This window comes from Arvicola amphibius, chromosome 2 (assembly GCF_903992535.2).
Source record: "Arvicola amphibius chromosome 2, mArvAmp1.2, whole genome shotgun sequence".
NCBI classification, from domain to species: Eukaryota; Metazoa; Chordata; class Mammalia; order Rodentia; family Cricetidae; genus Arvicola; species Arvicola amphibius.
The window spans coordinates 193427337-193452855 of record NC_052048.2 but is presented as its reverse complement, the minus strand read 5'-3'; the positions used below and the strand labels follow the sequence as shown (position 1 = coordinate 193452855).

The following is a 25519-nucleotide window of genomic DNA, read 5'->3' as shown; positions in this document are numbered from 1 at the left end:
TGTGGCAATATACAGATTAATTGAAATGTGATGTAGGATTCCCCTCTTATGCTGTGAATATATTTTATTACCATTGATTAATAAAGAATCTGCTTTAGGACTATGGCAGGGCAGAATAAAGCCAGGTGGGAAATCCAGAGATGGGAAAAAGTAGGCAGAGTCAAAGAGACACCATGTAACTGCTGAGGGAGAAAGATACCAGTCACCAGTAAGAACCTTGTTGGTAGGCCACAACCTTGTGGTGATTCATAAATTAAAAGAAATAGATTAATTTAAGATGTAAGAGTTAACTAGAAATATGCATAAGCTAATGGCCAAACAGTATTGTTATTAATATAGTTTCTGTGTTATTATTTGGATCTGGGTGGCTGGGAAATGAACAAGCAGTCTCCACCTACAGAAATCAGTTAATTTAGATATAAGAGCTAGCTAGTAATAAGCCTGAGCCATTGGCCAAACATTTAAAATTAATATTAAGTCTCTGAGTGATTATTTATAAATGGCTACTGATGTTATCTGCTATCAGAAGTTCCATTACTGCCTCAGAGTTCTTTAGGGCAGTTTTCCCTTCTCCAACCTACTCAGATCAAATTGCTAGAATGGTACATGGGGCTTTGCAAATGGCTCCAGACACCAGGAACATTCCCAATGCTCTTATACTAGCTGTCAATATGCCTCATGCATTCTAGCCTAAATAATGTCACTTTTACATAACTAACATATACACACATTCTTGTGATCCAAGATATAAGAATTCACTTAGTCTTGTTGCCACCTTGACTGTGGAGCACAGTCAGTAAGAATGCTCCCCCACCCAGTGCTTTGCACTGCATTCTTGACTCTTAGATTTCATAATAGCATGGTGCTGAGTCTCTCAATCTCTGACTAGACGGCTCTGAAACACCTAGACCGTTTTCTCCCAGTCTTGCCACTTGCCCCTCTAATTGCCTCTCCTTTCCTTCTCTTCCAGCTAAAATCTGAGTCTTCCAAAGACAGAAACTGGGAGAGTTGGACACTACTGAAATCTCCAGTTACTTACACAATGCCCCACACTAGATATGATGCATATATATTTGTTTACTTTCAAAGGATTAGAAATAACTGTTATGTATTACAGACATAATATGGGGCACATACTATGTTGCCTGCTAAATGTTATTTTTTTGAAGTTAGGGCATGACTGTTGTTAGTTTACATAGAGGAAACAGACAACCAGATGAGAAGCAGAAATAGCTTGCTTTTGTCACATAGTTGGCAAATGGAATGTTAAGACCTGAAGTCCAAGTATAAGGAAACAAGGTCTCTTCTTTATGGCAATCTTTATGTGCCAATCAGGGCAGGTTAGGCTGTACCATAGTTTTAAAAAAAAAGTCCTGTAGTCATCATGGCTTACAAAACAAGGTTTTTTTTTCCATGCCATATATTCGTCATGAATAAATGGGGTTCTCTTTTCATTGTGGTCATAGGACCTGGATGTATAGAACAACCACTGTTTGAGGTTTATTAGTCACCTTGCCAGAGTGATAAGGGAACAGGAAGCTTTAGGGGGCCTTGGATCTGCAATGAAATGTTCTATCTCGGAAGTGGTACATACTTTTTCAGTTCATAATCCCTTGGCCAGAAATTTTCAGTGAGCTGTGTAATGTCTACCACAGCTTTGATCAATGGTTGAAAAATTAAATATGTTATTTTCTGCTATGTGAAGTATTGCCAAAGTTCTGGAAGGAGTGGGAAGCCCGAGAATATGAGGATTTCTTATTGCCAGGGATTGTCACATTTGGAATATGGATTGCAATGGAGCTCACACAATGGTTACCAGGAGACACATTTCCTATCAGAGTGGCTTTGGACAGTAAAGTAGTTAGGCAAATGTTAGAATCTGGGACCAGTATGACTTACAAACTATATAAAACTCAGTTTAGAAGGTCACCTTGGATTTTTACTACTCTACCCCAGTTCCTGCTTCTGAGAAGCAGTAATGGTCAGTAAAGCAAAAGTTACTCAGTGTGAGTAGTTGGTTTCTCCCCAAGTGTGGCCTTTGGATGCAAGCAGAGAGGCCACATTGTCCTTTTATGATGAATAGACCCACTTCATTGTGATTCTATATGAGCCTGAGTCACAACAATGGCACAAAGAGTTCGCATGAAAAATTAATAAAAAAGGCTAATCACTCTCTAGAATGAAAATAAATACTGCCACCCTGAGCACATTGACTGTCTGTTCAATAACGGAATTTATAGTGACGCGATGCTCAGTGGACTGAATCGAAATTCACACCTGTGATATAGTCATACAGTAGATGATGTCAAGCAGCCCAGAATATAGTTAGCATCTCATCTCTCAAACAGATACGGCATTGCTCACTCCTTCACAGAAGCATGTTCCCACCAGACTTCGTGGAGTTTCAAAGGCATGCAGGCTTCATCTAGTTTGGTTTTACTTAGTCTGAAAAGCTCCTGAGTATAGGGGATGAATTTCTACTTCTCATCTTCTGGAATACTCTCTAGCATAGACACTTCATTATCTTCTCATTTGTGAGGAGGAGATCATCCCACTTGTGGAGATGGAATTTCTCCCTTCAAGCTTGTACTCCCTGTGTCTGCTCCAGCCAGTTGAGCAGCCCTGACCAACTAATTCAGCAGCTTGTCTCCAGTCATAACTCAGTCTGATTAACTCTTCCTGGGCCTTTTGGTCATGGGTTTGTATCTATCTGGTCTTCTCAGAAGACTGACAATCTACTCCAGACACTGCAGACACCATCTCCCTAGTGGCTCTGTATTAGATTCATTGAAGAATCAGTTGCTGAAGAATGGAGCTCACACCAGCCACCTGAGGTTTTCCTTGAACTCTGAAAACCTCTGATCTCCTTTAATGTATTTTTTTTGTCTTTCTAAGTGTGGAATAGTTTAATCTCTATCACGTTTCACGCCATTATTTGTATCCCATCTTTCTACCTTGTCAAGGCACATTTGAAAGGTTTTTGTCATCCTGAACATTAGATCATTCCTCTCAAGTGTGTGTTGCTATTAAACAAGGTGTTAGTGTCTTTACTCAGGGTGTTGATAGAACTATTGGAAATAGGGAACAGACATCGTGTCCTCTCCATCTCCCTTAGGTTCCAAATTACATCTCCTGAGAGACAACTTGCTGCTTAAAACCAGACTCATAAAAATCTAGGACATCATTTAGGTAGTAAATGATAAGAAGTAGACACAACTTGTTCTGATGGATTTTCTACTTTGTGAGCCGGGAGTCTGACATCTGGCTAAGGACTCAGGATTGCAGGTGCATCCATGCTAAATTTCTGAGGCAGCCAGACCAAGTTCTCATGTTTGTTCCCACTCCCATTTCGAAGCTGATGTTGTCTTGATGTCTGTCCTTTAAGCCCTCTCTCAGATATTACGAGATTAATAGTAAAAGGGTAGTTCATTTACTCAACAAATGTTCTTTAAGCATTTGTTTTATGTTTGGTTGGGTACTATTGATAAATTATTATTTTTTTTAATGCCCACAATCTTTATCCTCAGGGAACTAGCAACTCGGAAGCAGATGTGTGAGTTTCCCACGATGTATTTGAGGAAACTGAGACTCTGAAAGGTTAAATCAGGAAGCATTAGCACAAGAGGACCAAGATTATTTTTCACAGGCAGGCCTGCATTCAAGTCTAACTAGCTCTGCCAGATTCTTAGGCCTGCATTCTTTTTAGTTCCCTATTGTCAGATCTCTGACTAAAGCAAAGGAAAGCAAAGCAAAGCAAGCAAGCAAGCAAGCAAGCAAGCAAGCAAGCAAGCAAGCAAGCAAGCAAGCAAGCAAGCAAGCAAGCAAGCAAAAACCCACAACAAAGGACAAAGCTGCAAACCGGGTGAGGACTGACATCATCTCTGTGTTGACCTTACTGTGTGTCACCACCCACTACGTCACCCTCATGTGCTGTGCCAATGACACTCGTTCTGATTCTTTTCTCATGATTATTAGTTCAACAATCATTCATTCAGCATTGCTCCTGTCTTGATCGACAGGGATCTCATTGATCAGTGAGGATGAGATCCAATTTCTCATGGGCTCACTTCTAATGAGATAGGGCACAATCAGGGGAGCATGATTTCAAAGCTGTTTTCCCACACATCACATGATTAACCCTCAGTCTCATGTGTGAGAGCGGATAATAATGACATCTTGTTTCATTGGGTTGTTGTGACATTTACTCATCATGTTCACGTATACAACGTTAGATATGTCACAAAATTTGCCTTCTCATAAGATCTTTCAAATGCAGAAAACTACTAGAAGCTACCAACAAGTACAATGTAGTTAAACCTATATTTGACACCATGCCAGCATGTTATTTTTAGGGCACAGAGGATTAAAGGGTAGCTATTTAGTTATTTGTACACACTGTACAAAAATCTAAGGCCTGGCAGCCAATACATTGCAGCTCTCATTTTTGTTCCAATTCCACCTTTGCTAGCAATCGCCCTTTCTACTGACCTGGAGTAGGTAGCCTTTCCTTCATGGGTTCTACACTGGTTCTACACTTCGTGGGTTCTAACTGTCTCACTGAGCAACAGGATGGACGTGTTCCTGGTTCTATAGAAGGGTCTTTCCCACTTTCAGGTACGCTATAGAAAACTCAATGCTTGGGTTGGTCTACCTTCGCCTTGCATCCATCCCCCATCAGTTCTTGCTGTCTGTCTTTCTTCTCTTCATTTCTATGTTTCCTGTCCCAGAGACAACAGGACACTCCTCAGGAACTGTCTTCATGTCTTCCTGCCTGCTTTCCAAGTTTGGTTCTGCTACTTGTCATCCAGGTGGCAGTGGACAGCTATTTTACATATTTGTACCTGGCTTTTGTCATCTCTGAAGAGAGATAATAATCTCAACACCTTCCTGGAACTGTGATGAAAGTCAAGGGGGTTAATATAGCTGAAGTGCTTAAAATAGAGCCTATGTAGGTGAGGCTCTATATAAATGTCCATTATCGCTTTCATTACAGGTTCAGTTCAGTTTCTCAAGCTGTGACCTTGCAACCATATTTTAATTAATGCTCTCTGACTGATGTAACCAAGTCTCCATAATGAAACTAGTTTTTTTTTTCCTTTTAAATAAGAAGTGTGAGATGTTTTATCTCTCAAGTGAAGGCTCTTTCTTTAGAACCCAGGAAAACCCCAAAGAAGATTTCAGCGGCGCTGGCCATTTATTCTCGAGTCTACCCAGCAGTTTCAGGAGTCTCATAATGAAATAGTTAAATGAGAAACTCTGCTGACTTGTCTCTACTTGTCTCAAGCATGCTAGTAATGAACCAGTCTGCCTCCATCTTAGGCTTGAAAACCATGCTATAGTAAAGGCAAACTAGGCTCATTCCTGTTTATGATTAAATCTGTTTCTCAAAGATTGGGCTATGCCCCATCTATAACCTTAACTACAAACAGCTCTGCACTGCCTGTTCCAGGAAATGACAACCATGCCATTGTTTCAAAAGGTTATTATGGTCACCTGTGACTACCTTATGAGCACCTTGCTATCATGCCTTTGTTTCGAAACTTGTAATACCAGCTGGCAATCCTACTTTTGTTTCAAAAGGTTGTCATGACTCTCTTGCTATGACTGCTTTGTTTTGACCACCTTGCTATGTTCTGTTCCTGTAACCCTGCCTATTTTGCTTGTCAAATTTCCCATTTGGAAACCTCCCACCCCTGAGCTATAAAAACCTGTGTTCCTCACATCTAAAGCTGACCTCTTGAACTCTTCCTTAGGGGGAGGCAGCCTGTGCACACAAATAAAAAGGTTTGTTTAAATTAATTGATTGCTTTAATTAATTTGGCCATGATGATTTTGGTCGGTGGTCTTTCTTCTCCCATCTTTGGGATTAACAGTAGGTCACCTCGGTAAAGACAGATTAGGTTATATTTTCCAGAGAACTTTGCCTAGCTCATATTGGTTGAGGCCCTGTGTTTTGGGTCTGCATATGTGATTGACAGGCAACCTTCTGACACCACAGGGCCCCAGACTCCACCCACAGGTCACACTATCAGGGCTGTTTTCAGAACATATATTCTATGAGGAGCAATAAAGACAGTGCTTGCATATGCAAGATACTGATCACTTCACCCCTCTTTACCTCTCATCACCTCCCTTGGTGCCTCAGAATACCCAGGTTCCTTATCTTATGAAAACTCCTAAGCCTATCTTGGGGAGGTACACATGGCTTCAGAGGCTCCTTTTCCTCATGTCTAGCTGCCTTGTGAGTGAATTCAGTTTCGAAAAACTTGTGGTGATGCAGGAGTCCCCTCTGTATGCTGTGAATGCCATTAGTTAATAAAGAAACTGTCTTGGGCCTGTGCAGGGAATAGAGGTAGGTGGGGAAAACTAGAGAGAATGCTGGGAGGAAGAATGCTGGGAGAAGCCATGGAACTACTGCTGGAGACAGACGTGCTGAAACTTTGCTGGTAGGCCACACCCTTGTGGTGATACACAGATTAATGGAGATTGGTTAAATTAAGATGTAAGAGCCAATAAGAAGCTAGAGCTAATGGGGCAAGCAGTGATTTAAATAATACAGTTTCTGTGTGATTATTTCAGGGCTAAGTGGCCGGGAACTAACTAGCACCCTCCTTACAACATTGTGGCTTCCCAAATTGGCATACTGCAACAGTGGGGAAAGTGGCCTGGTGAAATAGCTTTACCAGTGCCCACTGGACAGTCTATACGCTACCACTGTGCACCAAAGTGCCCAGAAAAAAAAAGCCATAGCTATGTCAAATGTTTTAAAGGCTGGTTGGCTGATGAGACCCTGATCCAGAGCCATGCTCTCGTCTCCAGCCCTGGTATCCATCCATTGTCCACCTAACATGGTTACACTCAGGTAGAAGTTCCGAATTCTTTCACCATCTTCAAAGCTAAGAACATCATCAGATAAAACATACAACAGAAGTTCCCTGCCTTGCTGTGACCCATCAACATGTCTCAGCAATGTGTCTGAAAAGTGCTTTGATTGATGGCATGCCCTGTGACTATAAAAGCTTGTGTAATCAGTTCCACATTGGGACATGCTATTTGGGGCAATCTGAGCCGTGCTCCCTAGCCATCCATGGTCATGCCTTTGTGGCTCAGGATAAATGATCTTTTATCCCCCTTGAGACGTGGGCTGTGCTTCACGCTGACGCTGGCATCTACTTCATGACAGACATTCTCACAGGAAAAGAGAAATTTTGCGGACTTCGTGTAAAACACTAAAAATACTCGCGAGCAATAGCACCTGCCTTTTCGTCTAGATAACTCCCATTTCTTATATTGAAGGGAGGACAAGAGTGGCTATAAATGCAGTCACATGTAAGGGAGGAGTCCTCTACTTCACAATCTTATAATCTGCAAATGGCGTTAGACACATTTCTTAGGAGTGATTCATAGGGAAGAAGTTAAATTAGTTGTTGTGCATAGGCAGAGGCCTTTAAAAAATCCCAAAGAAAAAAAATTTAAAGAGTGAATCTGGGAGCTGATAATTGCACCTTGCTTTATAATAGGTACCATATAATGCTGGTTCCATTTCAGGCACTGCCTACCCGATGCCCTCCATGCTAATCACAGCGCACGTCATGTTTCGCATGAGCAATACCCCGAAGAGGATTTTGTAGCACTCCTGTGAGCCACTGTCAGCTACCACCTAGGTTTTACTGGTACAGGGATGCCCTGGGTTGACCTCACTGAGAGAGCTCTGTAGTTAAAAATACAAATTCACATTTACTACCGCGGAAGACTTGCGACAGGTGCATTTTTAACACTGCACTCGTACCAGAAGAGCCAAAGACTTACCTATAACTTTTCCAAGGAAGAGCGACTTGGGAGAATTGAAGAGCGTGTCAGAGGAGCTGGGCAGATGGTAACTCACGGAGGGATAATGGTCGAGCTGCGGGAAGAGCATGACACACACCGTTAGAATGACGACGTCACTCTTTGAACCCTAGTTTCTGGAATCTGATGTCCAGCCTGAGGAAATGGAGGCCACCTCTTCCTTTGAGCTGAGTGATTTGCTGGCTGGATTAGGATTCACCCCCATTTTCCTAGCCATCAACCTGTTGGATTTGATCTCCAGTGCTGACCCCTGAGCTAGATGGTGCTATTCCTCTGTAGTCACGTTTTAGAAAGGATTCTCTCACTGAACTGTTTACTCCACTTTTTGACGCAATCTGCTGACAGAGGAATGCTGACCCTCAGAAGCACCCGCTCCCACCCCATGCTGCAATGCGTATTTCTGGCCGCGTTCCCCACGTGCAGGTGCAAACAGTGGAGTCACAGCGGCACAGACCACGACTCATCCCTGTGTTGACAGCTTATTCTGGCCTGTCTTCTAAAGACAAGTACGGTCTCTTGCGATTCCCCAGCTTGGAACTCTTAGAATTTTCTAGGCTTTTCGGTGACACACTCATTCTTTAGAAGAGAGTTCTATACCAGCGCAGGGTGGTGGGACAGGTGTGGGTCATAAGGAAGCAGGTTGGCCCCGTCTCCCCTCCCACCCCCTTCCAGTATGGTGTTCCCGTGGAAACCCTGTGGAGTGTGCGGAGGAAGGAGTCAGGAAGAGCAGCAGTGGGGGCTGCACCACACTGTATCCTGGTAAGCCCCATTGACATCTGGCCACTCCGATGAAAGAGCATTACCCTTTGTCTGGATCCTTCCTAACAGCTCAGAGATCATTAACAATTAGAGTTAAGTGTTACGCGTCTGCATTATCTCCGGAACTTCTGAGAATCTGACCTTCAGGGAAGTGGTACTGTTAAATTTTTGTACATTGAAAAAAATGTACTGAAACATACCACTAATAAACATTTATTCTATCCAGAGAAGTTTTGCCTTATTTAAGTCTGCTAAAAAAAAAAAAAAAAAAAAAAAAAAAAAAAAAAAAAAAGGCCTTGGGATCCAGTCACTCCGGTTCTGCTAATAAATATCAGCGGCCTGCTTTGGCGCCCTCTGCTGGCACTCACGGGTAACTGCAGCATACCTTTGTTAAAAATCAGTTAACTACGCCACTCAATACTATCGCAGTTATACTCGGCCTCAAAATGTTTCGTGTTTTGTGTTTTTAAAAGCCAGGATTTTAAAAATTCATTCATTTAACTTAGTATACTTAGTAGTTGGTTTCCTGGGAGCACTCAATATTCCCTATAATGTAATATATTGTGCTAATGCGCTTAAAATGTCTAAAATAATACGAATCCACCACAGAAAGATAATAACATAGTCTTTCAAGAAAAATACCACCTTGTGATAATTAATGCTAATTACATTCTTTCATTTGTTTAAAAATGGTGTAGAAACCAACTAAAACTGTTTTATTTGATATGTATGGGGGTTTTGCCTGCATGTATGTATGACTTTGTCCCATGTGCATTCAGTGCCCACAGAGACCAGAGGAGCACATCAGATCCTCTAAGGCTGGAGTTATAGAGGGTTATGAGCTGCCATGTGGGTGCCGGAATTGAATCAGTGAGTTCAAGACCAGCCTGGACTACAGTGTGAAAGCCTGTCCCAAAGCAAAAAGCAAAGCAAAGCAAAGCAAATAACAATAAAATGGAACAGAAAAAATCTAAGGGTGATGCTAACTCATTCTAATCCATGTTGCCTGCTCAGTGAGGAAAGTGTTTTATTATAGTTAAAATACAGCAAATGCCGATCTTTAACAGTCCTGGGGTTAAGCTGGAAGACAGCAGGAGGAAAGTCTTTAGTGAAGAAGGGATACTGGGAGAGTAGAGAAGGCAAGCCACTTCTCCCACCAGGGGTGAGAATCCCCCTGCCTCATACTCCTGCTCTCTCACCCTCCTGTGTGCTTCGTGGCTGAGAAGGAAGCTGTAGTTAGACTGGTCAGTAAGAACTGTGAGGAGGAGGAGTTCCTGTGAGCAGGAGAGAAAGGGGACAAACAGCTCCCAGAAGGAAAGCCAAGGGTCTGTTGCAAGGCCCTGGTGTCTGGAGATAGGATAAAGAGTTTCTCAGTGGAGAAGTGTCATCAGGTTCCCATGGCCAGGGCAGGCTGGCAGAAACCAATGTGGAATAACCTCAGAGCAGAGATGTGGTGGGCAGAATGGTAACCCCAGGGTCACCCCCTGCCTAGTTCTGTTGACCTGAACACAGCAAGAGGAACTCTGAAGATGTGGGTAAGAGGTGGGGAAATTATTTTGAACTATCCTCACAGACCTCGGCGAATCGCTAAAGCAAGCAGCAGGAGCGATGTAGGGAAGGGCTGAGAAATGCAGGCAGCTTCTGGAAGCTGAACAAGGGGAAGGAACCGGTTCTCCTGACAGACGCGGGAAGAAATAGCCACTGTGGCCTTCAGAAGGAACACAAGTACAGCTCCCATCAGTTGTAAGGATGTGAGGGTGCGTCCTGTCAGAAGGTGGCGCCTTTGAGCCCTTGGCGTCAGCCATTGGCAATGATGCCGGACTACCCACAGACCGCAAGAGAAACGACCTATGTGGCTTTAAGTGTCTAAATTATTTGTGCTCTTACGTGTGTTGTTACAGTGTAGTAGGAAGTCCATACAAGAGCAGGAAGGACCCCGTGCAACCCCAAACCCTAGCAAACGTTCTCTTCCCCAAGCAGTGTATCTAGTAACAACTCTGTCCCAGACAGCGTACTCCCCAGGTCTGGGTGGAGAGCCTAAGTTTGACCTCTGGCGCCCAGCATTTGGAAACCTCCCTATCTGTCCTCCATGGGACATGCTTTTCAGCTTTGGGGTGCCAGTATCTTATACTCTCCCTTTAGCATAGTCTCTTTTTATGTTTACACCCCATGTTTAGCGGGCCACGTGGGTTCTATCTCTCCTTTGGACTCACTCACACTGCTGTGCCTTTATTTGGCAAGGTGTGATAAATCTAGTTTTGTCCGGGAGAAAAGCTGGGTCTAGAGGTCTTTTTGCTAGCGATGGGGTGCTGTGGCACTAACAGAAAAACCAAACAACAGCAGTTGTTGAACAATTTTGGTGACTGAGGCTTTGTGCTGGGCTCTTCATATATCATTTTATTCAATATGAAATAGTGCTATATTTACTTCCCTGGCAATATTTTTAAAAGTCAAGTGTTGCTAAGAGGGGTGGGATTGACCTTCTTAGCCTGCTGATGATTACAGAGACAGCCTGACCAGCCTCAGGCACTGTCTTAACAGTATGAGGATGGAGAGGCGAGGGCTTATTTCAGCTTCCATGTCCATCATCAAAGGCAGTCACTCGCGGCAGGAACCTGGAAGCAGGAGCTGCTGCAGAGACCTGGAGGAGTGCTGCTTAGTGACTTACTTGCTCCTCCTCCTTCCTTGTAATACCAATGCCATCAGCTCAGGGATGGCACTGCCCACAGTAAGTTGGCCCCTCCCACATCAATCAAATATCCTACAGGCTTGTATACAGATCAGTCTGTTGGAGAAATATTTTCAGTTGAGGTTCTCTTTTCCCAAATGGCTATAGCCTGGGTCACGTTGACATAAAACTAGCTAGCATAGGTCCAATCTTCTCAACTGCCTGCCTTGCCCTGTCAATTGTGAAATGGACTCAGTGTCACCTGCATTTTAAATATTTACATTCAAAAGAGAATATGCCTCAAATCAGGTAAGGCCAGATAAAGCTAAACCTGAAAAACCCGAGGAAATGACGTATCTTTGTGCTGGAAGTGCCAGGTGGCCGCCTCTTCTCAAATGAACCCTGGTGCATCAGCCACGGGTAAGTGTAATAATTTCAAGGTAATTTCCTTGAGGTCCAAGTGAGCTATTTTGCTGAACATTAAGCTGGTGGTCATTTTCCTGGCAGTTAAGAGGCGATAAGAGATTGTGTAATAGAGTCTCATTAAAATTAAAGACTGTGACTCCATGTGCCCCAGGACAACCTTAAGGGGACACTAATTTGTTCAACATTTACCATTAAGCCACTAAAAGCATACTGATGCTGGCCCGGCCTCGTGTTCTACACAGGGATGCAAAGCTTTAATGTCCTTGCAGGTATTAGTGTGGGGTTTCAGCTCATTTCCATTTTTAAGCCACAGTTTGCATTGGCAGAGTTTGAAGGGAATTCATCAGCCTGTTTGTGTTTGGGGGCTGGAGCAGAGAAGCCCAGAGGAACTAGGCAGGCATCATGGACTGTCCTGGCAGTGGGGGATGGGGGGGGACCAGGTACCCTCTCTTGAGAGGCGAGGGCACAGTTCTGCTGCAGACCCTGCCTCTGCCATAAAGAAGTGTTAATAAAGTCTGAGATGTCTTATCCTTCTTCCTGATGCTAATTTCAAGTGATACTTAGAATTACATCAGAGATGTTGAATGTAGAACATATTCTTCTCATTCACTTTCCTATTTAGTTGAGGCAGGATCTAACTTATCTCAGGTTGACCTTGAACTCCTTCCGTTGTCTTTTGTGTGCCTAGTTTACGGGAGTGCTGGGTGTTAAATCCGTGTGTGCTAGGCAAACAAACACTCTACCAACTGAGCAACATTGTTTTCTATCTTCACTTGGTTTGGGCCTCAGCTGCTTTCAAGTCCTGCTGACTTAGAGAAATACTGACGGAGAAGAAAGGGGATGAGAAACTCTTTCATCTGTAGCAGAACTTCAGAACAGGTGAGAATCAGTAGAGCCTTTGCGACTGGGTTGGCAGTGAGGGCATTCAGGCAGCAGCTTAAATGCATAACAGTGCTTGCCTTATACAGGGGGAATTCACTGAGCATTGCAGCCAGCCACCGGTGGACAAGCCAGGAAAGAGTGAATGACCCTAGGGGTCCAGAAGGGACAGTGGCGTCACTCTACGTAGAGAGGCAACTGTCTCCCCTTCTCCCTGTCTGAATGTACTCGGCACCTCCTAGTCCCCCCCGCGTGCACCGTGCTCTCTCAAATATGCCTCCAGCACGCTGTAAGCACAGCAGATTCACTAGTGCTTATCCTGAGAATTAGACTGTGGAAGACTTTGGTTTATTAAATGAGGCCAGAGGTGGCCAGGGTCAAAGGAGACAATCCATCTCCTGAAAAACAGTTTTCCTAAGTCTACACATGCGTGTAAGGGTGAAAACGCATGGCAGTGAGGTGCTTTCTCCAAATCCGGATTGGAGTGTTAGGAGAACGCAAGACGGAAAGTCAGGCAATCAATCGCCGGCTTTGCTTCTAACACCATCCTGTAGCAAAGATGGTCAACGGGACCTCGTCTGTCTGGAGCCACAGACTTTCCACCTTCTTTTTCTCCTTATCACGATCGTTAGGAGGCTCCTGCAAACCAGCTCTTGATGTCCAGTGTGAGGAAGAAGGGGCAGCCGGGAGACGGGCTGGGGATATTCCGATCTTTGCACTGAGCATCTCACAGGGCCTCCTTAAGCTTCAGCTTCCTCGTCGGTAACATGGCCAATACTACTTATTCTCGGGCTCTTTGCAAACGTCCTGCTTCTCCGCACCTCAGCAGTGGTAATTTCCTGGGTCCTGTGAGGGCTTGGAGCAGACTCTTTTGCTGAGACCCAGCTCTGGGTTATTATTTAAACCTCGACTTTTCAGGACACTTGCACTGCTAACCAACAGCAGCTCGAGGGTGAGAAGAGTCTACCCCACCAGGGTGTCGTTCTGTAACTCAGTTTTCAGACCCAGACTGCATCAAGAGGTGTCTGTGCCATATGCTCCCAACGATCTGGGCACATTTGGTCCCAGAACTTGGGCTTAAGAAGATGCTTCTATCAAGGCCAGGTTCAATCGAGGGTTTTAAAGCAGGGAGGGGCTTTAGGGACATCACCTTTTAATGACTGTAAAGGAGGAGATGGTGTTCTGGGGACATCAGAGATCTGACCAGGTTCCCAGACTGGAAGTGGTCCCATGGGCTCTGGCTCATTACCAAAGTCAGAAGGGACACTCTTTTGTAGCAGGCAGAAAGCTCTGGGGAGGAGACGGCTTTCAGAGGCAGAGCTTTCTTTGCTGTGCACGGCGTGATTTCTCTTTCAGAGATGCCAGGAGGCGTCGTGTATGGCTTGATAAGCCATTTTAGAATGAGAGGTATTCTAAGCGCTTGCTATTGTTGTTATGGCATCATTATTATGGTAATGCAATCAGTAAAATATGTCTTCCTCTTAAGGTCTAGTGTAATTGGATCCTGCTGTATTGATGCAATTAAAAGAATTAGTGAGCCCATTAGGTGATTTATATTTTATATAAAAAATTTCTCAAAATGTCAAAAAGAAAGAGGTTAGGCTTTATACGTGGCTCTGCTTTCTCCAGCACATCACTCCACCTGCTGGAGAGGCACCACGGATTACTTGAGGCCGCAGGCAATTTCTTAAAAACCAAGAAGACTGTTAAGTATCAACAAATCTTTACATTAAAAAAAAAATAAACATCCATAAATGAAAGGAGAAATTCTTACTTTAGAGCTGAGTTTGTAGCATTTACTTAACAGCATCAGTTTCAAAGACATTTGCACGGATGGTCCAAACACTACGTAATTTCAAAGAATATAGTCAGAAAAAAAATTAATGCATAATTTTTGGTTTGTGTCTCTGACTTGCAAATGAAAATTCAGTAGCGATTTACAGGGTTTTAAACAACGACGTCTGTACCAGTGTTTAGTGTATCTAATATTTTCTTCTTAGAATTTCAGTATGAGACTAGTCTATAGTTTGAATATATTTTATATTTAAATTCGCCTAGACTACTATTGACTGAAGTCATCACAGAAAACAAATACTTTAGAAAATTATTGACATAAGCATCCATAAACTAATTTCCGGGTCCTCTTTTTTCCTGAAGAGCTCAAGCTTGGCGAAACCCGTTTTGGTGACTTGGGGGTCAAAACAAATGTATGGGGAAAAGGGAAAAGGAAACACGGAAGAGGAATAAAAAAATAGAATCAGGCGGCATAGCTTTTGAAAACTGACACTAGCAGATATACCATTGCTTTATTATATGAGGCGATGGCTCAGTCTTCACGGATTACATGATAAGAATGAGGAACTGTGGTCACGAAAGTTCGCGAGAGACAACACAGACTCTGGAAGGATAACCGAGGCCTCCCTTTCTCCTAGTCTTTCTTTGTATTCTAGTCCCTTTCTGTTGCAGTGACAGAAAGGGACTGAGGGGAGGAAAGGGCTTATTTTAGCTTAAAGGTTGCAGTCCATTTTGAGAGGAGTCAGGGCAGGAACTCAAGCAAGACGTCAAAGCAAAAATCGTGAAGGAGAATGATGCTTTTTGGCTCACTCTTGGGTTTATGCTCAGCTAGTTTTCTTACACAGGCCACGCCCACCTGCCTAGGAATGGTACCACCCACAGTGGGCTGGACCTTTTCACATCAGTCGTCAATCGAGACTCTTTCCCACAAACATGACTCCAGTCTACTCTGGTTTGGGCAATACCTCAGTTGAGACTCCCTCAGATGACTCTGGGCTGTGTCAAGTGGACAGCTGAAGCTAACTAGCATGCTTTGCCTCTGTAAATTGTTCCAGGTTCCAGGGAGGGTGTTCAGAATGGTCCCCTTGTGAACTCCTGGAGAATTCTGTCTGGCATCCTTAGTAAGGCTATTGATTAAAGTGAGACTCTACGCTAGGATCCTGTCTCAATCTGGTGTGGGTGACAGACAGTTGGTCTCCCACTGTTTGCCCCCTGAGACTGGGACTGCTCTGTGTTGAAGAAGGTAGCTACTTTGTCAAATTGTGAATGCAGCATTCTTGCTAGGACTAATTAAACACAGAGTTCATTTGAAAATGTGCCCCTCACAGGAGACTATCATTAAGTCAGGGCAGTGAGGAGGTTGTTGCATTAGCATCTGCTATTCACAAGCCAAGGATGTTACACCAGTCAGCATTGCTCCTGTCCCATGGGCTACCCAGAGTGTAGGGGAGTGACTGCCATAGGATAGCTTGATGCTAGGGGTGTGCACACTTCTCTTAGGGAAAGGGAGGCCTTGGCATTGATGGAGGACTCTCATTAGTTAATAAAGAAACTGCCTTGGCTTTTTGATAGGGCAGGATTTAGATAGGTGGAGTAGACAGAACAGAATGCTGGGAAGGGAAGTTGGTCAGATGCTTCAGGCAGACGCATGCCTCTGCTCTCTGAGACAGATGCCATGAAGCCAGCCACCAGGTCAGACGTGCTGAATCTTTCCCGGTAAGACACCACTCGTGGTGTTACACAGATTATTAGAGATGGGTTAGTCAAGATGTGAGTAAGAGGATGAAACTAATGGGCCAGGCAGTGTTTAAATGAATACAGTTTGTGTGTTGTTATTTCGGGTGTAAAGCTAGCCGTGTGGGATCCGGGCAGGATGAATAGCAGGCCTGCCCTGCAGCTCATCACTACATGGCATGAGACTCAGTGTGCTTCCTGACATACTGCCCCACTTAGTCTTTCAACAAACCGCATGGAATCAACCTCCATGTGTTACACAGATTTCCCACATGAAGTTTTGCTGTCAATCACCATGTACACTGTGCTGGGACTTAAACTGGTGATGCCCATTAGAACATAGTGTTAAGGTGCCTGGATTCTTTCTGGGGAAACACAACTCATGAATTAATGAGGGAAGAGTCAACTCGTGTTTGCCCCAAATAGTGGAAGAGGTCTAGTGTGACATGGAAGAGGTGAGAGCTGAGGAGGAGGGAGAGAGAACAAAGGGAGATGGACAGACAGACAGATACACACACACACACACACATACAGAGAGAGACAGAGACAGACACACAGTGGCAGAGACATGGAGAGAGACACACAGAGAGACACAGAGAGAGATCTCAGCCTGGCACGGCTGGAAGGGCTATGAGACATTTCTTCAGAGGGACACATAAAAGGCCTAACGACACTGAGTGATTTGATATTTGAAACTCTGTGTCCCTTCCCTAAACCCTGAAACTCAGAGAGTGCTCTAAGCCCGCAAAGGCATATCTGCACCACAGATGGTGCCAAGTTTCACGCTGAGCAGATTTATCGTGGGTCAGACAGACACACCTGTTCTCCATCCTCAGGGAACCACTCAGCTATTTTAGGTCAAGAGAAAGCCGGCAATAGAAGTTCCAAGCAGCCATGGAGAAAGGGCATCGCCACGGGAGGCATCAGGTGAGGCACTGTGCTTCTTCTCTCTCTTTGCTTCACCAGGCATGTGACTGTTGCACTCAGCCTGGTTCCAGGGGCACAGACAAGGGCTGGAGATCCATTTCTACTGTGAAATCCAGGTCTCACTACATTGTGCCCCCAAATCACTCTCAACCCAAAGGCTTGGAGTGGCCTCCCTGGCTTGCAAAGTTCTCTACATTGTCACATGTCGATGTGTAGGGAGGGTAGCTTGTCTTGGGGAAGAAGCTTCATATGTGGGACCCTTTGTCTTTTCCTTTGTCTGGTTTTCATTACATGCAATTTATACTTTAGTAAAATCAAAGAGAGTGGTTCAAGCTGCTCCAGTACACATTTCTGGTTTCAGGAGTTTTATTGCAAAGGAAAGCAAAGAAACAGGGAAGTGGAGAGAGAATGTTTTGTTTTATCATGGAAGAGACTTCAACACGTTTGTTCATCATTAGCGTTAAGATGGAGACTTGCTCTAACAGTGTCCACAGGTAAGAGGCAGGCTGATTGGGAGAGTAAATACTTCCATTCCCTGTGTCCTTGAGTTCACCTAAATGAATGCCTTTTGCCTTATAATTAGAAATCACCACACTTGGTCTCTTTCCCCATATTAGGGATTGAACCTGGGCTTTATGCTTGTTAGGCAAGTGCTTCCCACCAAGAGAATATTATAGCACCTCTTTAAATTATTGAGACAGAGTCTCACTAAGGTGCTCAAAGTGATTTCCAACTTGTAATCTTCTGCCCCAGCCTCTCTAGTAGAGTAACATGATTACATGCATGTGCCCACACATAAATTATTTATCTATCTATCTAGGTCTATCTATCTATCTATCTATCTATCTATCTATCTATCTATCTATCTATCTATCTATCTATCTATTATCTATCTATCTATCTGTCTATCTATCATCTATCTATCTATCTATCATCTATCTATCTATCTATCATCTATCTATCATCTCTCTCTATCTATCATCTATCTATCTATCTATCTATCTATCTATCTATCTATCTATCAATCTATCTATCTATCTATCTATCTATCATCTATCTATCTATCATCTCTCTCTCTATCTATCTATCATCTATCTATCTATCATCTATCTATCTATCTATCTATCTATCTATCTATTATCTATCATCTATCTATCTATCTATCTATCTATCTATCTATCAATCTATCTATCTATCTATCTATCATCTATCTATCTATCTATCTATCTATCTATCATCTATCTATCTATCTATCATCTATCTATCGATCTATCTATCTATCTATCTATCTATCTATCTATCTATCTATCTATCATCTATCTATCTATCTATTCAGTAGTGGTAATGTAAGAGGTGATCGACACTGACTAGCTTTGGGTGGGACTTGTAGCCAATAAAGACTTGCTTGATAATTCTTCTGAGTATATTCTGCAACAAGAGTTTGCAATATATACCTGCCATTTTCGAGGAAGAAGTTGCAGAGGTTTGTGGTCCTCTCGATTCTTATAAACAGGGAAGTATGTAGGAAAGGGAAACAGCATGTCAAAGATGGGGAACCTGAGGCATAGAGAGGTTTATGTCCAACCTAAATCTACTATGCCCATGGAGTCAGTGGTCAATAGTTAGTCTAATATATACTATTGGTAGATATATGGAGCACGATGCCAAGTTAGTACGGCGAGGAGGGGATTTTCATGACTCCCATGAGCCCTTCCCTGCAGCCTTAACTTGAATTTGTTATTCTTAAGGAAACAAAACTGCACTTTCTACCATTAGCATTCCCTTAACCCAGGGAGCTAATGGCTTCCTTAAGCAAATGGTGTTCATTGATCAGCGAGTCTTTGCCAGATGATGATGTTTTAAATACGGGAAGAAAGCTGTAGCTCAGTATGTCCAATCAGGCTCAAGTGAAGGGCTACATGGCTCCAGACCTATTGAGTGAAACAGCTTCGCCACTGGCAGGCCGCCTAGGTTTATGGGTTTGCTCACACTGTGAGGGTGAAATGATTCTCATATGTGGGATATTTAATAAAGCAACCAGGGTGTTCCTACTGTATTGATCTTCCCTTAATGTACTGCCTTCAGTATTTAAATGAGTTTGAGTTTGTTTCTTTAATGGCCTTTCAATAAAGCTTAAGTTGACCTGGTTCTGTTTTCCGATTGCCACACTGTAATGGTAGAGAGAGACTACCAATACAAGTGAACTCATTTGATGTGGTTGAAAAGGTTACATTTCTATTGATTTTAACTGTAATATAGTTAAAGTCCTTGACGTTAAAAAGAAACCAACTCAGCAAACACATTCTTTTTAGTGTGGTGGCCCTATCTGTATTATATTGTTGGTAGGTATTGGCAGCAAGCATGGTATTCAGGACGGAGTATAAGGATGGTCACCACCAGAGAACTGAGAACTGTTCATATCCTTCAACTGTTCACATGAGAGGACAGGAAGGTGTGAATAGCATTTCAGGGGGAGTGGCTTGAAGATTTGGGCCAAATGCCCAGCTACGGCTCTAGAAGGTGATTTCCCTTCTTTGGAAGCACTTGGAATTTTAACACTGGGTTTTGAATATGTTCCAGTAAGTGGGATGATGCAGACTTGGCTGGGATACTTTTGCAGTGGTGGCCAGAAATGGAAAATAGAAAAAAAATCCAGATAACATGTGTGTGTGTGTGTGTGTGTGTGTGTGTGTGTGTGTGTGAGAGAGAGAGAGAGAGAGAGAGAGAGAGAGAGAGAGAGAGAGAGATATTCATTATTGCTCTCTCCTCTCCTCTCTTTCCTGTGGTGTGTGTGTGTGTGTGTGTGTGTGTGTGTGTGTGTGTGTGCGTGTATATTAAACTGTGGATGTGTGCAAAAGCCAGTGACTTCCTCTACTGTTCTCTACTTTTTTTTTTTTTTTTTTGAGGCAGGGTCTTTCTCTGAACCAGAGACATACCATCTTGGTGAGACTAGCCAACCGGCTAGCTCTGAGATCCATCTTTCTCTGCTCTCTGCCATACCCTGGGGTCACAGACCTGAGCCATTGTGTGTGTCTTCTATTTGAGTGCTGGGGATCCGAACTCAGGTCCTCAAAGCTGCACAGCAAGTGTTTTCCCCACTGAGCCATCTCCCAGCTCCCATTGTTTCCCTTTTGAATGGCAGTGTCTGCGTGTGAATACATGCACTGTGTGTGTGTTTGCATGCATGCAGGTGTACACGTAGGTGCATATATGTGTTTAAAACTATGGAAGAAAAGACTGAAGATAATCACTATCCTGGGTCTTATTAGATTTGTTTCTGGAAGGCCACTGTGTGTTCAAATCTACTCCATAAAAGTCACAGGCTGTTGTAGACCCTGAATCGCATCATGATGCCAGACCCACTGGGTCATGCCCACACCCCAGCTGCTCAGTTAATATCCAGAGAAAGTCTACTTCCTGACATTCTGACTGCTCCTTCAGATTCTTGGGAGAACCAGTGCAAATACTATCCCACAAACTGAAAAACAATTTGATCCTTATTTATCATCACTTTTCCTGTTGCTGAGATTCAAAAGAAGCTTTTCTGGTTTGGCCTTCGGTTTAAGGAGACACAGTTCCGTCAGTGTGAGGAAGGCATGTGTGCGAGACAGCTGGCCACGTGGCATCCAAAAGTGGGGATCAGAGAATGGGCAGGCGTGGGACCAGGCTATAAAACTGTAACATCTTCCATTCATTTCTTCCAGCAAGAGTTCTCCCCCTTAATGCTCTACAGCTTTACCAAACAGCACCCTGGATAGGATAAGTGTTCAAGCTCACGAGCCCATTGGGGTGCACTTCACATTCAAGCCTCAGAAGTCAACTTCCTCCTTCTCCAGCTATCAGCATCTACCATTCCTTTCAAAGGCAACTGACATCATATCAATCCAATAAGCTTGTTTAACAAATACTATTTCAATCAGAGTGCATGGCACTCTGTAGACACACGCTCTGACTGACCCAGTTTTACAGCTGAGGAAAACAGAGACACAGAAATTAGCTGACATTGTCTAAGCTGTGGAATTGGACGGGCCAGAGGCTGAAGCTCCACCATTCTGGGGCTAGGCTCCTGCCATGTTCTCATGGGAGGCTTGGGTTGTCTTGGGAACGAGTGTAGCACAGGGCGCTCCATGCTCTCTGGTTTGTATTTATTTATTTATTTATTTATTTATTTTTAGCATGTGCCGTTTTATTCACATTGTAATTTGTATGACCCTGTCTCCTTTGCAGCCACTGCTGGGCAGCTGGACAGCTCCTTAGTCATGGTGTAGTTCTTGGGGGATGCACAGCCACGTGGCTTATTTCACAGCCTCCCCATTGCGTGTTTCGAGATTCAACTTGGGAGGGATTAAATGGAGAGGCAGAGGCCGCAGGGTTGGCAATCTGAAACCTAAGACTATTATCACAGGGACCGGGAGTCTGACTGGTAGAGGGAACAAGCTAACTCTACTGTCTGTTTTTATACTGTGACTTCTGCTGGTAGCTGTGGGCGATGGCCTGCTTGGATGTTGTGACAACACTTTCTCCATTATTTCCTTCTTGTTTCCAATTGACTCTGCTTCCTTTGAGGTGTCCTTCCTTTAGACTGTAACTGTCAGAGCCTGCCTTCCTCCTTTTCTACCCAGAAAGGCTTTTTAAAGACGATACCAAAGAAATTTGCTGTTGTTGTTACAGCTCCTCATCTTAACAGGAGTGATTCTTTTAGTCTGCGCAGCGAGGCCTGGGAAAGAATGTGCCTCGAATATATCCGTGGAAAGCAGAAAGTATCCGCATGCTCGCGGGAGAGCCCAGCTCACAGTGGGTACACAGGAGCCATTACTTACAAGCTGGAGCCATTTAGTCACCTAGCAGTCTCCTCTGTCCCCAGGACACCCAGAGTACACACAGAGTAGTGCACGGAGTTCTTGGATCTGTGCTCCTTGGATACATCGCAAGCCTGTGCCTCTGTCACACTTCAGCACCATCATGGCATTTTTCGTCAGGAGCGAACAGACCCACAGCCGTGGATCTGACGGACATTCGGAAGACCGCAGCTAAGCTAGTTTCACAAGCAGTTTTCCTTTCTCCAGGCTCAGCGATTACGGCTAGCGACCAGCAGAGGGCATTTTAATACAAGCTTAGGCTCCACTCCTCCAGGCTTCTGTCTGTCAATACCCTCACATTCCGGCCCAGTACCGATTTCTGCCTCCTAGGGTGGAAGGGCAGCTTGCAACCCTTCAGAACCTGGGACCGCATGTTGAGATACATTTACTTTTTCAGAGAGAAGATAAATTTACGTGAGGTGGAAACCTGCTTTCAGTTACCTGTGCATAAGAAACAACCGCTGTCTGCCTATTGTACTAAAGAAGAAATAGCCTGGAGAATTGCAGTCTTTGGGAGTGATTTGAGCACACCACAGACGGATATAACAATATAATGCCTCATAGATTGGCCTTTTGTTTCCATGATAGACAAAACAGGAATCCAGGAGCCTTCTCTCTTCTTTCTTGAGGGATGATTTATATACACTTAATGTGCTCTGAGGCAAAAGGAACCCCCACCCCCCCCAACCTCGGGCTTAGAAGCTTTGACTGTGTCTTGGAGGAGGAAAGAGAATTGGCATGTCACCCCTTAAGCTGGATCAGAAACTGCATCGCACCTGCCCTCCCACTGAGCTGTATGAAATGCGGTGAAACAAATGCATTGTTTTTTTTTGTTTGTTTGTTTGCTTTTTCTGGAGTGTGGGAACGGAGATTTTGCTTAGCCTTAGAGTACGTGCATGATTCGCCTGCAGATGAAATTGCTTTCGGGAAGAAATAAAAACTTGGAAGTGTTGACATATTCATCATGAGTCTTTTCCTGCCTCAGATCAGTTGGGTTTGATGGGTTAGGACTTATCCTTTTGTTCTGTTCTGTGGCATAATTTTCGTGTGTGGCAGAAGAGCGTATGTGGAAGCTGGAGGGAAGAGATAAGCAGAGACGGGAGCTCCTCTATTCTCCACAGGAAACATGTAAGGATCAACTAACTCACGTGCTTCCGTGGGTCTCATCTGGTTCATCCCTTGGTCCCCAGGGTGACTCAGTCCCTTCCTGTGCTTCCAGGCCCCATGTGTCTGCCTGGGTTGACACTTCCTTCCTATCTGTGTGATTGATGATCTGCACTGTATGGGGCCCACCGAGGCAGCAGGGACTCTGCCTGTGTCTGTGCTAGGTGTGGCCTAAAGGGTCGGTCTGCAGACCGGTCAAAGGGAAACCCAGTCCTTAAGACCTGATAATATAACGACCGTAGTCCAGACAGTTGCATTCTTTCTTTCTTTTCTTTTTTGTTTTTGAAGTAGGGTCTAATGATGTAGCATTGGCGAGCTTGGCGTTCACTCTGTACAAATGTTTGGCCTGCATTTATGTTTACACCATACTTATGCCCAGTGTCCTAAGCGTTCAGAAGAGGGTGTCAGATCCTCTGGAACTGAAATTTGAGATGGTGGTGAGCCAGCATGTGGATGATGGGAACTGAACCTTTGTCCACTGCTACATCAACTACTGAGTCATCTCTCTGGCTGAAGAAATGACTCAGTGACTAACGTGTCTGCTGCTCTTATAGAAGACATGAATTCAGATTCCAGCACCCACAGTGGGGGGCCGGCAACTGCATGTAACTCCAGCTTCAGGAGATTCTTTTCCCCTGGCCTCCACTGCTCCTGTACTCACACATTTATGCCCCTCTATATACATAATTTAAAAATAACAAAAACAAATCTTTAATAAGATAAGAGGTGTTAAAGAGAAAGGAGAGAGCTGGGGAGATGGCACAGTTGGTAAAACACATGCTATATAAGCTTGAGGATCTTAGTTTGAATCGCCAGAATCTAAGTGAAGAGCCAGGTATGTTGGTGCATGTCAATAATCCCAGCAACTGGGACATGGAGATAGGCAGATGGCTGGAACTTAACTGGCCAGCCAGGCTATGGGAAGTAGTGGGCTCCAGGTTCAATGATAGACCTTGGAGGATGACATCCAACAACCACCCCTGGCTTCCACACATGTACATAAATAATACATAGCTCACACCTGTATGCACACCTTCCCCACCCCCATCCTGTGAAAAAGAAAGAAAGGAACCTAGCATCTCGTTGGACCGCAGTGATTTTTTGGGTGTACATTTTCATTTACTGCATACAAAATCTCATAAAATAGGTGGCCTTATTCTGAATTTAGCAATAAGGCAACAGGGCTGTTACTGGCCAGAGAGCACAGAGCTATGGAATGAAGGAGCCTGCTTATAATGATCCCTTTTTATTTATATCTTAATAACAGTTTCTGGATTCAACAATTGCAACCTATGGGGGTCTCTGCTTAGTCTTAAATCATCCGAAGAGGGAGATGCTGCTTTATGCACTATGGTCTTATTACCAGCTCAAATTGCTAATATTCTCTTCTGCCATATTTCTTTTCTAGTATTTATATAACAACAAGAAGACCAATATGCTAAAGCCTCCTTGAGAGGAACATTAGGTAGAATAAGTCTCCAATATCAGCAGAAAGGCATGTTGATTGTGCAAACATTATCTCCTAGGATAGAGATTTCTTGAGGGTAAAGTATACATTTTGTCTGTTCCTTTGTGTCTAGGTTCCTTGTCTTACCAAATCACCACTGTACATCAGACCTCTTTCACGTGGGAAATACTCAGTATTTGAAGTCTACAAATTAATTTTGATTAAAATTGGATTAATTTGTATTGTATTTTGAATCAGTAAGTGTCTTTACAGAATGATATTGCTGGTCATATTTATTTTATCTAAATCAAAAGCTAGTGTCTGTTGAGGTTGGAGGGAGCACTTGGTTGTTAAGAGTGCTTACTGCTCTTCAAGAAGACCCAGGTTTGGTTTCCTGCATCCATATAATGGTTCCCAAATGCTTGCAATTTCAGTAGATTAATGCTCTCTTCTGACCTCTACAGGCTCACGCACACAAACAGTGCACATACAAACACTCATACACACACGCACACACACACACACACACACACAGTATATATTTTTTTAAAAATGGGTCTGTTTAGAAATTATAGTCTAGACTGGTAGTGGAGAGGAGTAAGAGATAATCCAATTGGATGTTCCCCGTAGAATTTCTAGTCATTATCAGCATTGTGTGTAAGTATGTCAACATTTTAATCTATCTATTTCCTATCTATCTATCTATCTATCTATCTATCTATCTATCTATCTATCTATCTATCATCTATCTATCATCTATCTATCTATCTATCTATCTATCTATCTATCTATCTATCATCTATCATCTTCTCTATCTATCTATCTATCTATCTATCTATCTATCTATCTATCTATCTATCTATCTATCATCTATCTATCTATCATCTATCTATCTATCTATCTATCTATCTATCTATCTATCTATCTCTATCCATCCATCCATCCATCCATCCATCTATCTATCTATCTATCTATCTATCTATCTATCTATCTATCTATCTATCTGTCTGTCTG

The 25519-nt window shown here is 43.5% G+C and overlaps 1 protein-coding gene across 1 annotated transcript in view; it reads right to left on the bottom strand.

Annotated features, from left to right (window-relative positions):
- Positions 1 to 25519, bottom strand: part of Cntnap2 (contactin associated protein 2) — a 1482107-nt gene that overhangs the window by 110088 nt on the left and 1346500 nt on the right. The window contains exon 21 of the mRNA XM_042054579.1: positions 7810 to 7903. Within this exon, the coding sequence (XP_041910513.1) occupies positions 7810 to 7903 (94 nt within the window). The remainder of the gene's footprint in view (positions 1 to 7809; positions 7904 to 25519) is intronic.